This window comes from Polyodon spathula, chromosome 1 (genome assembly GCF_017654505.1).
Source record: "Polyodon spathula isolate WHYD16114869_AA chromosome 1, ASM1765450v1, whole genome shotgun sequence".
Classification (NCBI taxonomy): Eukaryota; Metazoa; Chordata; class Actinopteri; order Acipenseriformes; family Polyodontidae; genus Polyodon; species Polyodon spathula.
The window spans coordinates 22,362,635-22,381,156 of NC_054534.1; the positions used below are offsets into that span (position 1 = coordinate 22,362,635).

The window sequence follows — 18,522 nt, forward strand, 5'->3', positions numbered from 1 at the left end:
ATTTTGAGCGTACATGTAAAACTGAATAGACTGATTATGTTACCTGGAGTGTGTATTTTATTTTTTTATTTTTTGCAGCTCTACGGGATGCCAGTAAACACTCCATCAACAGTGACTGGAAGATTGAACATCCAGGTTCATTTAACATTGCTGGGACAACAGTCCACTATGTCAGAAGAGGATTATGGGAGAAAATCTCTGCCAAAGGACCCACTACTTCTCCGCTCCATCTTTTGGTATGAAAGCCTTGAATTCTGATTACATACCTGTAAATTAAGACTCCTAATAAAGAGCTACTTTAGTAGGATGTGCCATTATCCACACCACATACAAAGAGGGTTAAGGAAACTAATTGAATCATTGCAGCACATTAGGACACCCAGCAACATGAAAGAAGGTGATTTGTATGGAGACAGAAGAAGAAATCCAAAACCAATTCCACTTCATACATCAGCCATAAAAATACAGAAATATAAAAATACAATTAATCATTTAATAAATGACATGTTTTTAACTATATATTGTGTTGCTATAAATAGAGATCCACATTCCATACTGTTTATAAGCTGAATCTACATAATGAAATTTGTCATGCACATCCCACAATGATAGTTATCTTGTCTATTTAGAAAAATGCTTATATGGTTTATAATGGTGCTTTAGATACAAACGTCTCCTTACGTACTTATCTAAAGTGCTCATTATATTCCTGTCACTCAGATAATATAAGTGAGCATGTGTACTTAAAACCTACTTGTAAACCTCTAATGTGAAACAGTGAGTTATTCCTTTTTGTTTAATTCTGGAACACTAGACAAATCATGGAAAGAGGATTGGCCCTGTCAGTGGAAAGAACAGAAGACAATAGAGAAACCTTGTTTCAATTATACACGTCGGCTTAGGCATTGAAGATTTACTGCAAGACTCAGGGGCATATAACTTCACCTCTGTGCACCTCCTTCCCACCCTACTTTAAAGCTGTGTTCAGGCAAGATGATGCAGGAAATTAGCAGACTGATGTTACCTGGCAATTATTTTTGGAAACCAGCCAAACCAACCAATTACTGTTCCTCCTCTTGCACACACCCTGCAGTTATCATCTTAACCCTGTTCCTCTCTTCCAGGTGCTGCTGTTTAATGACCAAAATTATGGAATACATTATGAGTACACCATTCCTGTAGACCCTCCCCCAGAGAACCGGAGTGCCAAGACCGTTGAGCCTCTCTTCATGTGGACGCACTCTGGGTGGGAGGACTGCCATGCTGTGTGTGGTGGAGGTAGGAGGGGGTACCTTTAATTTCTCAAATGCACACAAGCACAACAAAAGAACTGCAGAAATGCAATTGCTTTACTTAACTTTCCCCCGCTGACAACGTGCAATGCACACAACATTCGATTATGACCGCCTTGCTGCTATATATCACGCAGGTTGGATTGGATACATTTGAGACGTTATATTATGTCCCTAACATACAAAATGGACCATTGATACTCAAGTTAGGCATGGTTGTTGGAATGAACAAGACCTGGAAATGTGTGTGAGAGTCCTGTTTCTGGGGTGGGTTTGAAACAACTCCTGTGTGCCATTCTGTCTTGCCCTCCCTTGCCAACTGCCTTCAGTAGTTTTCATTTTCTCATTCACTTGCATCGAAAATATAAAAACTCTCTGGTTTCTGGCTGGTACAGTATATAAAACCTATCTGGTTTCTGGCAGGTGGCTGTCGATACAGATTCATTGTTATAAACACATACCCAGCCTCCCTTCCACCAGGCATCTGAACAATGTTTTTTAGGCATTGTTGCCTTTCCGTGACAACCTAATCCCTCTAAGCCTGCTGTTGCCCGAGAGGTGTCGTAAACTCCAGTTAGTTTCACACAGTTCTTGAACAGTTCTGCACTTCAGTATGCTTACACTTTGAAATGTGGTAAGTGCAACACAGAACTGTACATGTTTATTATTTTACAATAGCTGTGTTGTGGCTGGATTACCATTCAGCCGTTACGTATGCCAAATAGAAATAGTGTGATTTTTTAATTTTTTATTGTAAAATTGTAAGATAACAAATAATAACATCATAGTAATCCTACAGTGCTGTTGACATTCATCGTTCCATATTTGCCAATGTAACATATCAGTGTTGGATCAAGCTTATAAGGGTGTAAAATAATGTAATGACTATCAAACTCCAAGGGAGAAGGATTAATAGCATTATGGACTAAAGGGTTCTTTTTAGGAAGCTGCATCATTGAGGAGTAGCACTCTTGGTAGTTATTGTAGTTCAAACGACTTGGAATCTTGGAAAAATTAGACACAAGGGGGTTCATTTTCAAAGGTGACTAAGCACTTTAGACCGGTGTAACTCGGCTTTTTAGATATTTGGTCTAGCATCTAATATTCCCACCTGATGCCTTTGACATCTGCTGCCATTGAATGGCGTCTATTCTTTTTTCTTTTGTTTTACCTCCTTAACATTTGTACGTGTGATTGTCAGACTATGCAGATGTCTAGAAACAGTAGTTTAGAAGTAGAAAGTTATACCTGCTGCAGCGCAGTGTAAAGCACTTCTGTAAAAGGGGGAAGTTGAGTGCTAGTTTAAAGGCTCAATGGCAGATCTGTTACTAGAACTGGTTTCTGTATGAGCTGAAGAGGAGCAAGAAGACGAATGAATTAGGGCATATAGTGAACGGGTCTACCTCCCCCGACTTACTCATTTAGAATTACAGAGGACAGTTATCGGACGTTTCCACCTCATTACACAAGAGATTTGAAGTCTGTGTGAAGAATTAACATTAGCGGGAATTGAAGGACTTGTTGCAGTAGTACCATGGTTAATTGTCCCATAAAAGCACATTAACATTAGAATACGACTAAATAATTTGAATAGATGGAGGGCTAACTAAAGACTAAATCTTTGACAATCACTTTTACATTTAGATTTCTAAATCCAATTAGAAACTATGAGATAAGTTAGCCGTCGCTACCATAAATAGCAGACTTAGCCATCTGTAAACAACAGTTTACCAAAATCATTGTTGAAAATCATGACGATAATGTAGCTGTCTAAGAAAAAGTGTAACTTTAGACTTCTGACTAAAATTTAGTCACCTTTGAAAATCTCCCCCAAGGTGTAGTTGCCATACAAAACAACCATCAGCCTTCTGTAGGTGGGAATTCAGTACAAAGCGAAACCTCTCTGTTGTGTTTCTCTCTTTTCAGGAGAAAGGAAAACAAAAGTTACTTGCACCAAGATCATGAATAAGACTACCAGTGTGGTGGACAACAAGAAGTGCCGCTACCTGACTAAACCCGAGCCACAAGTGCGCAAATGCAATGACCAGCCCTGCCAGACAAGGTTTGAAATGAGTGTTTAATGAGATTTTCTCATAATGAACATGCAAAGAATTACCCTGTGGATGCATGGAGGGTTTGTTTTTGTCTAACACAAAGATCCTAGTGTTCAGTTTATTCAAGTGAACCAGAGAAACAGCTTGACCTGGCCCTAGAAAGTCAAACACTTGTGTCTTTTTCGTTGGGGGTTTAACACACACATACAATGTCTATTTCAGTGTCTTCCCAAAAATAATGTGGTAAACCCTTTACAATGTCTCCATTGACATATAGAATCAAAGGTTTCATGTTTTATAGAAGGATTTGACTCACCCTTGGCTTCATACTGTTCATAATCCTTGGTAATACCTTCTGTATTGCTTAAATATTACATTACTTGTACATGTTTTATGAACGTTTAAAACAGTAATTTCCTCAAAGTATTGCTCAGTTATTATGAACTCTAACCATTGCATCTGCTTGTCTGCCTGTTAACCTCTCTCCTTGCATCTGGAAGTTGTCTGTCTTCCCTTACTTTTGTTACCACACGTTTTCTTGAAGCTTGTTTAAAAAGTCACTTCATATATCTAAATATAATCTGCTCACATCTGTCATATGTAGGTAACGTTTCTGACTTTAATTTATTTGAGTATGAAGAGTATTGAAATGTTTGTCATGCCTTTGCCACTGAAAGCTATCTACAGCTGCACAGAAATACATAACCCTCAATATATAGAAAAACATATATATAATATATATATTTTTTTTGATTATGCTCAGAACACAAATTTATTGCCGTATGTTATGCCGCACCTGTGTGATGTCATGTAGAGAAAGTATCAATATACGAGCACTGGATGTTTTCTTCATGGTAACGCATGCGCTTATTTCAGGTGGATGATGACAGATTGGACTCCTTGCTCAAGGACTTGTGGAAAGGGATCTCAGGCTCGTCAGGTGTCCTGCACTCAGCAGCTACGGAATGGGACTCTCATCAGGGCTAAAGAGCGGGACTGTGTGGGACACAAGCCTGCTGCGGCCCAGCGCTGTGAGGGGCAGGACTGTATGACAGTGTGGGAGGCTGGAGTCTGGTCCGAGGTATTTTTTGCTGTTCACTGTATATTATATACTGTAGGTTACATGCTCTGGATAAATTCCTGTGGTTTCTGAGATATAACCATTTATATAACATGTGGCGATATATCATAGGTTGTAAATTACCATCTGCAGTAGAGGAAAAACAGCTTTATATTTCTTTTACACATGTTGTACACGAAAAAAGAAATTGTGTTCTTGTGCGATCATTTTTATTTTTTTTACCACGTGCATGGGGATGGCCTGACGTTGATAAACTCTTAAGACCACACATGCTGAAGAGTCGCACCTCAGCGAGCAGGAATCAGATCTGGAGAGGAACACTGCTTCACCCAGTCTCTTTCTGCAATGTTGGTTAAATGTAGACAGCCTTTAGGTTCAAACTTTCCAAAGAGAACTTTATGACCCATGATTTAATCCCTGCTTGATTTAGGTATGTAAAGTCCAATAATTCACCTGTGAAAGTAAGCAGACTCGAAAGTTTAAAATCAAAACAGCTGTGAGGAGGGTCTGCTGACACCAGTGAGAAGTAGTATTGCTTCCCTGCGATTGGCCCTCCCAACTGTTGTCACAGTCTCAGTTTTTCTCCGACATGTCAGAAGACATGAAAGGAACGCGGGGTGACGTCTCCAGACAAACTGCTTAAATATATATAGCCGCTTTGCTTCATTGCAAATCATATCCGCCTGTGGGGTTTGTGTTTTAGTGCTCTGTAAAGTGTGGCAAAGGGGCCCGCCACAGGACTGTGAAATGCACCAATCCTCGCAAGAAATGCGACTTGTCCACACGCCCCAGGGAGGTGGAAGACTGCGAGGATTATTCCAAGTGCTACGTCTGGAGAACAGGAGACTGGTCCAAGGTGGTACAGTATCACTAAATCTACCTCCTTTATTTATTGTAGGCTGTCACCCCTGCTTTCTTAGTTGCTGGATTCTGTGTCAGTCTTCCAGTGTTTATTAAAACCAGCTGCTATAGGAAATAGCTCTCACAAAGCACGTATTTGTGAATATTTCAAAGAGTTCATATTCCACGCAGATCATTGTAGCTTGGATGTAAACCAGTGTAAAAAAAATCCAGGTACAGTAAGAAAGAGCCCTTTTCATAACAGCTTTGTATCAAGGCTTAATTACTTTTGGATGCTAAATGCAGACACACTTCAACAGTAAATTAGTCTCAACACCTTATTCTTAAAACTATACTTAGTCTATGATTTATTTATTTATTTATTTATTTATTATGTAAACAGTGCAGTTTGAGGCAGGTTTCTGTCATAATGCTTACATGAACATACATATTGCTTTACATATGGACTGTCTTGCTAATATATTAAATGTATCTGTAACTCATTTGTAAGGAAGAACATACAATATCATAATAATGGGTACTAGCTTGTTCTGATGGATTGCCAGTAGGGGAGTCTGTGTGTTCGGATGATACCAAACTGCAGATGATGTGCTTTCCGCATCATTAACAGCCTCTATTGACACAAGGCTTTTTCCTTCACAGCCCCCCCCATTGTGGAAGGTCTTGACCGACAGCCACATGGAATCTAGGGGCACATGTGTATCCAATGACATGCTGATCCTGTCTAGAAGAGCTACTGGATTCAGAATTCTTAAATGTTCAGATTTAACTAAGACCTTTTCAGCATGTTACGTTTGTCTAGACAACAGTGTTATGAGCAAGTGTAAGCTAGGTGACCAGTCTTACAGTGTGTAGCAGTACTCCAAGCAACAGAGACAGTGTGAGAGAGGTGGTCCAAGCAAGGCAAACTGGGTAGGGTAGGTTCTAATAATGTGTCCAGACATTGCATATCTAGTAAAATCAAATTGGTAATATTTTATATGAATATTTTATTCATTTTTTATTTTTGGAAAATTTCACCAGTGGCCAAAGACTAACCACTTTTGCAAATTATATGCAAAACAAAAAAAAGGTGGTAAATTGTGTAAATATACAACAGTATGTGTTCTTTAAGCCTCTTAAGCACAGGCCTGCATTGTTTCCATTTCATAGTAATTTACATTTTTTGGGTGACAAGCTTTGACAATCAGTCACATTATCACAATCATGGTGTAGTGGTTAAAACAATAGCTGAAAAAACATTGTTTGCCGTTATATCATTTGTAACTGACTATCGCTGTTGTGTTTTAAAAAAAAATCCCATTTCTCATTAGAATTTGGAAGTAGCCAGTGGAGGGATACTGCAGAGTTATAATTAACACTTTGTTATAAATATATAAAAAATTGGGTTAAATGTAAATAAAAATAAAGTAACATGTGGTAGACCAGGTGGCCTATAACATGTGGCAACTGGTGAATGACCTTCCCTATAATTCCATTGGAAACAACTTGTCTGAAGAGAGCTACATGGCCATTCCTCAGTTAATGCAACCTCTATACTGTACCACCAGGGGGCTATATAGCATGAGTGTACAGATACGTTTTTGTGTTTTCCAGCATGCTTTTACTTTACGATCCTGGTTAAAGATACTTAAGGTTTGTTGTTTGTGGAAATGTTGTGCTTTATATAAGAATCAATACTGAAGTCTCAGCATATTAAGTCTGAATAAGCATGCATGCTCAGAAATGTGTTCTCTGTATAAATGTGGATAATAACAGCAGAGGCGTTGAGAGGCTTTACATGAGATCAGCTGTGTAGTACTCTGTAGGAAAATGCTAGGAACTTGTAAAACAGCATTTATGCGCCTTTTGAAAATACATTGTCAAAATCATTTGTGATGAAGCAGTCAGCAGAGTAACAGACCCCAGTGTGGAATAATGCAACCTAGATATATTTATACAGATTGTGTTGTTTCTCCAATAACAAACATCACAGCCTGCAAGCTTTGCCAGTGTCAAGCCTCCACATTCATTCCATATTGCTGCTGCAAGACAGCACTACATAGCACCGCCTCTCCCTATTGGACATGTAGCCAATCGATGCCAGTAAGGGAAAATAAAACTGCGTTTCAGTATCAGCTGTGTTAGCAGGGTGTATAGTCTCAGCATTCTTATCCTAGTATTCAGTGAAGAAATGGAGGTTGGGGAATAGAGTTCAAATAATAGCAGGTGAGATGTGGCAAGAATTTTGCACACTCTTTTACTGGTTCTGAGTTGGAGCATTTTTTATTTATTTTCTGGATCATATCAAAAATAACTACCACATTTTACGATTGGTAGTTTAGAATTTTACCAGTAAACCATACCCCCAAAAATATTGAGGTTACAGGTATATGTTGATACTCTTTATTCAGATAAATACATTTCTAAATATGGAGTAGTATACAGTAGTTTATAAAATCCTGTTGATATACCTTACCTGACAACAGTAACGAATTATAAACTGTTTCAGACAGGAGAGTGTGTTTTCAGTGTTTTTAGTTTTTTTTTTTTTCCTGGAAAGCTGAAATCCTCCTTTAATTATTAATCTTTAGCATGCTAGCGACACTTAAATGGATAATGACATGTGTTGGTGATTAGGAAACCCACACGTACTCCAGTCCATAGGAATCTACAATGAATTGTTGAAATCTCTACATGGGTTGTGTGTCGAGATCAATGGAACGGGAACTAAACTTGGCTTTTTTCCATTCATCCATCCATTATCTGTAACCGCATAATCCTATAGAGCAGGGCTTCTCAAATGGTCCTGGGGACCCCCTGTGGCTGCTGGTTTTCATTCCAACCGAGCTCTCAATTACTTAACTAGACCCTTAATTGAACTGAACTGTTAAGTAGCTTAATTAGACCTTTTTACTTGTTTTCAGCTCTTGAACAGTAGATTTCAAGTTAGCTATAATATTTTATAAGTAACTTGAACTGCAACTGTTTAAGAGCCGAAAACAAGTAAAAAGGTCTAATTAAGCAAATTATTAGTTCAATTAAGGGCTTAGTTAAGTAATTGAGAGCTCAGTTGGAATGAAAACCAGCAAATACAGTATAATCGTAAATCTCGAAAAACTACTCACTTCTAAATCTTTTGTAGTCATTTTTGTATTACTTTAGTATAAATACATGTTAATTTGGATTCATATGTTGTTTTTTTTCTGACTTTATGTGAACGAAAAGACACACATTTGCCGTTTTCCCATTGGAAATAGTGATATTGTGAAATATCACTGTCCTGGTCACAAAAGCAAGGTTTGTGGCAAATAATAGCCATTTTCTATACTTTTGAGGCATAAGCAATTAGGAAATAACACTTACTACCCAGGAACAAAAAAATAAAATAAAATTGTTACACTATGTTTTGGACCGAACAGTCATTTGTTTAGTTCGGTATTTATTTTTATGTTGGAGCTACTGCACTAAAGTAAAGGACCCCTGAGACACACCTCAAACAGGTAGGCCAGGCGTCTCTTCTTACAATTTAATGTAAAGTTGTGTGGATATGTGAATCTGAATACTTTACATTATTTAGTAATACTTGACCATATACAATTAACTGCACAAGAAGGCAAACATATTAATGACTTAATATATTACTTGATTGTTTGTTAGTTTGGCATTTAAAATAGGACTTGTGGTAATGTTTGGGAGGTTTATGTACACTAGTACAGTATGTACAGTGAGGTTTGAGTCAGTCTCAGTCTAGTCAGTCTCAGTGCTCTTTAGAATTCCAAAATATTGTGCTATATCCTTGGCAATTACCTTTTCCAGAAGTGAAAGTATTTCCAATTTTTTTTTCAATTGCAAGTGAGTGACCGATAGAAGCCGAGAGAAGCCGAACAAACAAAAAAAGGGGGCGTGTCTGAGCAATTCACATAGCCCCTTCACCACAGAGATAACATGGGCACAAACAAAGAAGACAGCTGCTTCCGCATCCAGCACTCAAAGAATATTACAGACTTTTGCAGAGCTTTTTAAGATGATGTAGTAATAAAATAATGACTTGGATCTCGTTATTCAGGAGTTTGGTGATAAAAAGAGCAATCAGGAGATGATTTATCAGTAAGCACGATAATGAAGAGGTATGTGAAAAATACAGTGAAGAAGGGGTGGGGCTTGGCTGGAGATGCTGTACTGAGTGTCCTTTTGCAATGCAGTGCATTTTAAACCTGTTACTCTGGGGGAAAAAAAAAAAAAATCAAACAGCGCGTGTAAAATAAACGGCGCGTGTGAAAATAATTTCGACCAGACGTGCCCAGCAAGTGCTGAATAAATGGACTGCAAAGGGTTAAATGTTCATAAAAATGTACAAAAAGCACACCCTTAATAGTTTTACCATAATAAAAGCATCCCAAACTGTAATAAAGCATGATAAAGCATAGGTAAGCATTGTAAAGCGGAGAAAGGTCTAATAAAGCAAAATTGCCATGCTTAACTTTTATAAGGGTTACCATAGATCAGAGAAAAACATGGGTTCTGTATTCTGTGATTGGTTCCTCCTTAGTAATACAGTTGTCTTCTGTGTAAGAGGATTTGTCTTTACGACTAACCTTTTTAATAATACAGATGCACTCGGTGACAGTCTGGTTTACATTACCACTGGAAGAAGACAACAGAAGTAGGTTCTCTTTGGGATCATTGCCTGGGTATCTGTGAACACCAAAACCTTACATAGAATTTAGTGTAATGTGATAATGAATATATTTCAGCAGCCTTATATTGCAAGTGACTTTATAGATTGATGTGTGCTAATACATGCTTTGCCTCTGTAGTGCTCAGTAACCTGTGGCAAGGGAATGCAGTCCAGGGTAATTCAGTGCATGCACAAGATCACTGGAAGGCATGGAAATGAATGCTTCTCATCTGAGAAACCCGCTGCTTACCGACCTTGCCATCTACAACCCTGCAATGAGAAAAATAATGTGAACACCATCACCTCGCCTAGACTGGGTGAGTGACTGGCTTGCGTATTTTAATTGTTTTAAAGAAAGACACTCTAACATGGTTTGAAGGACGATAACTGGTGCTGTGTTTCTCGATTCAGTTGCTAGGTACTTTTGTCCCGTTAAGTTGGCTACATAAAATGCATGATGATGTTGAATCACATTAATTTAATACCTCAATGCACTGACACCATGAATAGGGACATGCAGTAAACCGTGTGTGTAATGTATAGTAATTAATCAAAATTTCACCATAGACTTTTTATTTTATTTTATTGTGTTTACCTGGGATAACTGCTCTGAGATTAAATAAATAAATGAATAAAAGGTTCCAGTTAGATAATTAAGGTGGTGAAAATTCATTTTTGTTAACTTTATGCTTCTATCTGTTTTGTACTGTAGCTGCCTTAACATTCAAGTGCCTACGGGACCAGTGGCCTGTCTACTGTAAAGTCATTAGAGAGAAGAACCTCTGTCAGGACATGAGGTGGTACCAGCGCTGCTGTGAGACCTGTAGGGACTTTTATGCACAAAAAATGCAGCAAAGAAGTTGACATCCAACACAATCAGAACTCTTAGAAGTTATTTATAGTAAGAAAACACAAGCAAAAACACCTTTTTCAACCAAACAAATCCCGGATAATTGAATTAGTGTCATCTATTCTTATGATCTGTGAGGTCATTTTTGTAGAAAATAAAAAACTGTTTTTTTTTTTCTGTTTGTTTTTTTTTATAGTTGGTTCTACACTAAATGTTAGTAATTAAGTGTAAACTCTCTCTCGTTTAATGCAGCCACTCTCCTGATATGGTCAAGGTTTCTAGGGGAGATCCTAATTCCTTACTAGTCAGTCTATATTGGACAGCAAATATCTGTCATGTCTACTATGTACAGTATAAAGAACATGCAGATAAGATGGGAGTCTACAAAAGATGAAAGAAACGATATAGCTCTGTACTTTTTTGCTGACTGTTGTTTTACCTGATATATCTCAGTCTGTAATCATTAAGCCATGCTATTTCTGTCAATTTATCTGTGGAGATTTTCTAGTCTGTAATCATTAAGCCATGCTATTTCTGTCAATTTATCTGTGGAGATTTTCAATGTCCTTGACTTGCCTAAGCTTTGCTACATAGAGGAATTGGTAGTGGCTTCCGAGATTACAGGTTTGTTGGGTTCATCTTTGTTCCAGGAATCCTTGTGAAGAAATTACCTTTGCACATAAGCCCTGGGTATCCCCTTACAGGTAAAAAGGGAACCCCAAGGATTCTTGAAAGCATGGCCAACAAATCCAGATCATTAACTCTGTTGTCTCTCACCTTAGTTTACCCGTTAATACTGTACATACCGGGTAAGCACAGTAATGCACTTGCCATTTGTTTTCCAATCCAATTGAAGGAACATTAGACTAAGTATATTGAACAAGCAAACCTTACACAACTTCCAACACTCGCACCAGGGTTGGGCTGTAAGAAAACACAAAGTGGAGAATTCTTATTCCCTGACATGGAGTCTAGGGGAACCCTGCATGCTAAATAAAGGGTGTTTCAATTGAGTGTTAACTGACACAACACAGACAGCCTGTAAGAATAAAATAAGACTATAGAAGTTCACATACAGAATTATAATAGTAATAATTATTGGAAAGCGCAGCCTTGGCTATTTTTCATCCTGAGCTGACCTTTCATTCCAAGGCTATAATTTGAGAGCAGTATTCATTCAGTAAGATCTAAATCCACATTTCAGGTTTAAGTCATGAAAGTGACCCACAGTACCAACTAAATCTGCCTTCTAGTGACCAAAGTTGAAATACAAGGTTGGAGAGGGGCATTGCAGTGTAAAATATAATTCTTAGATTTAGATAAAATTCTTAGATTTAGATTTGGAATCAATAACCTGAGATCTAGAATTCCAGCACCACATTGCATTGGACCTAAGTATGTAACTTACATCAGATACTGTAAACCCCATAAACAATGCATGAATAGGATAACAAGAGCAATCTCAATCATCTAGAATAAGTCTTCACATAAACTCTTGATTCAGCGTAGTATAAAATGATGTAACATTCAAGTCTAAATAAGGTTTTGTTGGAAAGTAAATGTTTTCTGAAAAAAAATAAAAAATACCTTTCAGCAGCCACAGGAAGCAATGCCTTATAGTTGACGTGAACATTACAAAGAACATTAGTGACACCCAGTGGCCAGAGGATGTTGTCACTTGAGAGTCTATTTTTTTCACAGTACAGACCCTTAAAGCGGTTTAGATGTACTGCACACTACTAGATTTGGCTACTTTGAACCTCATTGTTTTTACTGTTCATTTTTATTGAACAGTAAGGTTTTCAGATCTCTGAAAAAGCATCTTTCCGTATTCAATACAACAAAGAGACTTGTTGAAACTATTATATTGATGGTTCTATGCAAAGGCAGCTTCTACTGGCTCTCTGTTGTTATACAGTAGATTGTTTCAGACGGTTACAAAATAAATAAAACATGGCCACTTTATTGGTAACTAGTTGGAATTAAAATAAGCATATCAGTGGGGTACTAAAATTAACTAAACCATGATAAATTGGCAATTTACAAAAGCTGTTAGTCAGTTGGCTATAAACACTGTTGAAGCAATAAAGGTGGGTTACAATGGCTGCCAACTTATCATACCAGCTTTATCATAGACTGGAACTGCAGTTGCAGCTCACGGAGCACCATGCTCGCTGAATCAACTGGTGGGTGATAAGGGAAGACAAAGTTAATCAGCCAGTCTTTGGGTATTTGTAGCTGCAATTTTTAAACCAAGTTGAAACGGTTCTTATAGGAGTAATTCGGGCATCCATTTACCAGTGATAGCACTGATACAATACTCAATCTGGTGATTCATCTAATTCTCTTTCAACCATTGTCTGCGTATTTGTAACTCAGCTAACAAGTTCAGTGCTTCAGTCCACTGTGCCCCACTGTTCCTGTTATATATCTTGCATGATGCAGATATATTTATGACCTTCATGGAACTCTTCTACTTGTACACCTTTGAATCAAGACAGCCTTTATTCTTCTTTCTGGTCCTAGCATACATTGTAATGCTGGCTTAAAACTGTAATGTGTCATTTATAATAGTAATTTTACCTGTCGCTGTTTATTTAGTTAATTTATGTCCACTTTGACAGCCTTTTCCAGTTGTTCCCAATTATCCTTTAATATAAAAGACCCCTCAATGGTAGTAATGAGCCTTTGGTAAGGGATCTGGGGAAATGTATCTTCTTCAAAAGGCAGTTATATAGTAACACAAAGCTAAGGAGATACCAAGGGGCCACATATTAAATCACCTAGTTCTTCACTTTGTTTATCACTTTAAACAATTACTGTAAGTTTTTCTGTTTGTTTTGTTTTTTTTGGTTCATCACTTGTAGAGATATTATTGTTCACTGCATTACGGTATCTCATGTCACAAATTCATAAAGCAAGTACGAGACCACAGAGGTGCTGAACACAGACCTGCTGCTTTTAAAGGAAAGTAATCTGCTGTATATCTTGACAAATATGTTTGACCAAACAATGACAAAATGTTAAATAGGTCGGTAATGATTATAAATACAAATTATATACTTGAATAAAAGTATTAAGAAACAAAACACTGTAACTGTTTACACTGAATCACTGTGGCACGGATTTGGACTTTTAAAAGTTCTCCAGTCAGGAAACAAACATCTTGTGCTGCATGAATCCTGCTCCATTTTAACATTTTGTCATTTGATTGAAAACATGAATTATATGTCGATGTTTGCTTCATTTAGCTTGTATAATATGAGAGTTTTTTTTTTCTCTCTATACTCATTGAACTATTTTTTTCTCTTATGTACTTTTTTTTTGTAGCAATGTTTTGAAGTTTTACAGGTTTGTGAAACTTTATGAAATTTGAATTTTCTTTCTGAGAAAATATATTTTGTACATGATTCACGTGATCTTAAGTTTTCAATAAAAAAAGTTAAAACTTCTGATTTATTGTTTTCCTCTTTTTGTTTTACATTGAGCTATGTTATTACAATTTAAAGATGAAAATCATATTTTATCATCATATCAGAAGAACATTCTTGATACTACAGTTTTTTTTTTCTTTCTGGAAGACAAAGATGAAGGGCACACTATCTTAATTCAACTTCATTATTCAACTATATAAAGGATACAACATGATTTTTAAAAAGAAAGCACAACATTCCAGAGAATACAATTTTATTTTGCATGGATGTAAAATCCTTGTACCCAAGTTTCCCTTGTAAAGAAACTTTAGAAGCTTGTCAAAAAGCACTAGATAATAGTCTAGATAAATCGATACCAACAGCAGAGGTGCATCAACATAGTTTTAGAAAACAGTTATTTTACATTTGTTAAGAATTACAAACAAAATAATGGTACAGCAATAGGATCTAAATTAGGAATGCATTTTGTCAGTACATACATGGGGAAATGGGAAGAACAATTACTTAGAAAATTGGAAAGAACCTTTAGAATACATTTGGTTTGTAGATGATATTTTCGAGGGTTTGGACACATGGAGAATAATCTCTTTTCCAGTTTCATAAAGTGGCTAATGAAATACACAGTAATATTAAGGTGGACCTTCAATGGACAAGAAAATAAATAGAATTTTTAGATACCATAGTAAAACTTTAAGGTTCAATTGAGTCTGACCTCTTCTGTAAACCTACTGACATGCACCAGTATTTACACATGTCCTCTGCACATCCAATACACACTAAAAGGACAATCCCAAAGGTCTAGGAATAAGAATATGCTCAAAAGAAACTCACTGTAAAAGAAAGAAATGTATTAAAAACAAATCTTTAAAAAAGAGCATACAAAGAAAGAATTAGAGACAGAATTAAGAAAAGTGGATAAACTAAAAAGAGATGATCTACTAGATTATAAAAATAGAGATAAAAGGGTCAAAAGAGCCCCATTAGTAATGACTTACTCTAAACGTTTGCCCAATATTTCTAAGACAGTTTGGAAACACTTGCAGATTCTGCATAATTCAGAACATTTTTTAAAAGTATTTCTTAAAGCCCCAGCCCATTCAAAAGAGAAGCTAATTTAGGTGATATTTTAGTTCACAGTAAAAGAAGGCTGGACTAGGGCAGCGAAATGTGGCTCACCATCTTGGGTGCTCACAACCGGCAATTTCAAATCTGGCGAGACAAGATCTACAGATCATTTTGCAGCATCTTCATGATGTCAAGTGTTAATCAGCATAATAAAAAGTCACCTCATCTGCTCTAAAACAGAGTGTCATTTTTTTATCACATCTAGTGAATTGTATCCAAATATAAATGATATGTTTCTTTTGATGCTCAAATATAAGTGAGAAATTGTTTTTGATGCTCAGTATATATAGCATTTTAAAAAATTCACGTTGTGCACGCTGATGAGCTGGGGAGACCATATCAAGGCTGATCCTCAGAGCCAGCATTGCATGATAATATAAATATAAGTTTATATAATAAATGTCAATTAGAATTAATACAGATTTAAAGACAGATGCAAAAATTATGTCAATATATAGAACACCATTACATCATGCAAGAATAAATCATGGATTTGAGTATAAACAATAGTCGTTGATAGATGAAATGGTAGCTTTAGTAGTCCAGAGATAGATAGAGAAGGAGATGTGATACTTTATTGGACTAACTAAATTATTCACAAGCTATGTACAACATATCGAAAAGATATGTACAATATATCGAAACATTGGGCAGCTGGCTCCTTGAGCTAATATATATATATATATATATATATATATATATATATATATATATATATATATATATTTAAACAGCTGAAGGGCTTTTGCCAGAAACGTCCTGAAAATAAAATATTTTTTAATCTTTTAAACTTTTTGTGTACATTTTTTAAAAACCTTTTCTTTCATATGCCTTCAATTTTGTACACTGCAGTTATATATATATATATATATATATATATATATATATATATATATATATATTGTAAACACCACTGCACCTCACCATGGTTCGTTGCCCCTTTCTAAGCAGGACCCAGATCTCAGAAATGGAAGTTTTAATGCGTTTGGGCACTATTTGTAATAAACACAAAATAAACACCTGGCTCCTACGAGCACTGATGGATGATGGATGCATGTACTCATGGTTTTCTCCATACCCTAATCCTCCCATCAGTGTGAAACGCCAGGAACCGTTATTCATCATACCAAGAAATGTTTATCCAATCCTCCAGTGTCCAGTGTTTTCGTTCCTTAGCCCACTGCAACCGCAGTTTTTTGTGTTTTGCTGAAAGAAGTGGAAATCTGTTAGGTTGTCGGCTGCCTTACTCCATTCTTGTGAAGGTATGACGAGTTCTGCATTCTTTTCGGCACCAATGTTGTACTGGACTGTCAGTTGACTAACTGCAGCCAGTCTGTTGCTCTGCACAATTTGTGTCAGCCTCCTTTGGCCTCTTTCATTAATGAGCAGTTTTCAACCACTGGCCTGCCGTTGGCTGGATGTCCTTTGGATGGTGGACCATCCTTGATACACACGGGAAACTGTTGGGCGTGAAAAACCCAGCAGCGTTGGTTGGTTGCAGTTCTTGACACACTCAAACCGGCACGCCTGGTACATACTACAATACCCCTTTCAAAGGCACTTAAAAGATCCTCGAGCAGGTTCAGAAGCATTTAAACTAGAAAGGAAGGGGGGAGAAATCAACAAAAAAACAGAAGGGAGACCGCATCAAAACAAGAACAACAACTCAGGTAAGACAACCATTAAATATATTTTTCTAAATGCTAGAAGTATAAGAAACAAAATTCTAGAACTTGAAGCTACTGTACTAACAGGTAACTATGATGTGATAGGTGTTACAGAAACGTGGTTGTCTGAGAGTGATGGGGACGAATATAATATTTGTGGGTATACACTGTATAGGAAAGACAGGCAGGACAGAAGAGGAGGAGGAGGAGGGCTAGCGCTATACATAAGAAACAGTCTTGAAGCCCAGGTGTCCAACCTGGACAAAGAAAATAAAACCGAATCAATATGGGTCAGAATAACGGACAAAAATTCAAAGGGCATAATAATAGGAGCATGCTGTAGAACGCTAGATTCAGACGGTGAGCACAATAATCTGTTATACAATGACATTAGAAATGCGTGTAGCAAAGGAGAAGCCATACTAATGGGGGATTTCAACTTCCCCCAAATAAAATGGGAAAACCCGGTGGGTAGCACGAAGGATGAAATAGAAATGGTGGAAATGACAAATGACTGCTTCCTAACACAATTTGTCAAGGCACTGACTAGAGGGGAGGCATGCCTTGATTTAGCCTTTTCAAATAACGAAGATAGAATAACTAAAACAGAGGTCAGAGAACCACTGGCAAACTCAGACCACAACATGGTCTCATTTGAAGTGTTTTTTAAAACCCCAAAAGTAAGGAGTAAAGCTAAGGTTTACAATTTTAGAAAAGCAAACTATGAAGGTATGAAACAGAGACTAACAGAAGTAGATTGGAGTAAAATAGAGAAAACACCCACAGAAGAAGGATGGTTGTTCTTCAAAAATGTAGTACTAGAGGCGCAAAACAATTACATCCCTAAAGCAGACAAATCTAAATGTAAAACTAAATTGCGAAAATGGTTTAATAGATCAATTAAAAAAAATATTCAGCGAAAAAAGGCACTTTACAGAGCATTAAAAAAGGACCAAAAAGAAAGTACGCAGAAAGAGTACACAGAACTGCAAACGCAAGTCAAAAAGGAAGTTAGAAAGGCCAAGAGAGAAATAGGAAATGAACATTGCTAAGGGAGCTAAAACCAATTCCAAAATGTTTTTCCAATATTACAACAGCAAGCGAACATTCAAAGAGGAGATTAAATGTTTAAGAGATACAAATGGCAAAATCGTAGATGAAGAAAAAAAAATAGCAAATATATTAAATGATTACTTTTCACAAGTTTTTACAAAGGAAGATACTGACAACATGCCCCACATGTCATCCAGTTCCTATCCAGTTTTAAATAACTTTAGCATAACTGAGGCAGAAGTGTTAAAGGGACTAGGAGCTCTTAAAATAAACAAATCCCCTGGGCCGGATGAGATCCTCCCAGTAGTACTCAAAGAAATGAAAGAAGTAATTTACTAACTGCTAACCAAGATCATGCAGCAGTCTCTTGACATAGGGATGGTACCGACAGACTGGAAAATTGCAAACGTAATACCGATCCACAAAAAGGGAAACAAAACTGAAC

The 18,522-nt window shown here is 36.9% G+C and overlaps 1 protein-coding gene across 1 annotated transcript in view; it reads left to right on the top strand.

Moving 5' to 3' along the window:
* LOC121315636 (A disintegrin and metalloproteinase with thrombospondin motifs 19-like) overlaps positions 1–14,070 on the top strand; it is a 96,997-nt gene extending 82,927 nt beyond the window's left edge. The window contains exons 17-23 of the mRNA XM_041249902.1: positions 79–236; positions 1,125–1,278; positions 3,219–3,354; positions 4,223–4,427; positions 5,131–5,283; positions 10,088–10,265; positions 10,661–14,070. Coding sequence (XP_041105836.1) covers positions 79–236; positions 1,125–1,278; positions 3,219–3,354; positions 4,223–4,427; positions 5,131–5,283; positions 10,088–10,265; positions 10,661–10,812 — 1,136 coding nt within the window. The 3' untranslated portion in view covers positions 10,813–14,070. The remainder of the gene's footprint in view (positions 1–78; positions 237–1,124; positions 1,279–3,218; positions 3,355–4,222; positions 4,428–5,130; positions 5,284–10,087; positions 10,266–10,660) is intronic.
* The last annotated feature ends 4,452 nt before the right edge of the window (positions 14,071–18,522 follow it).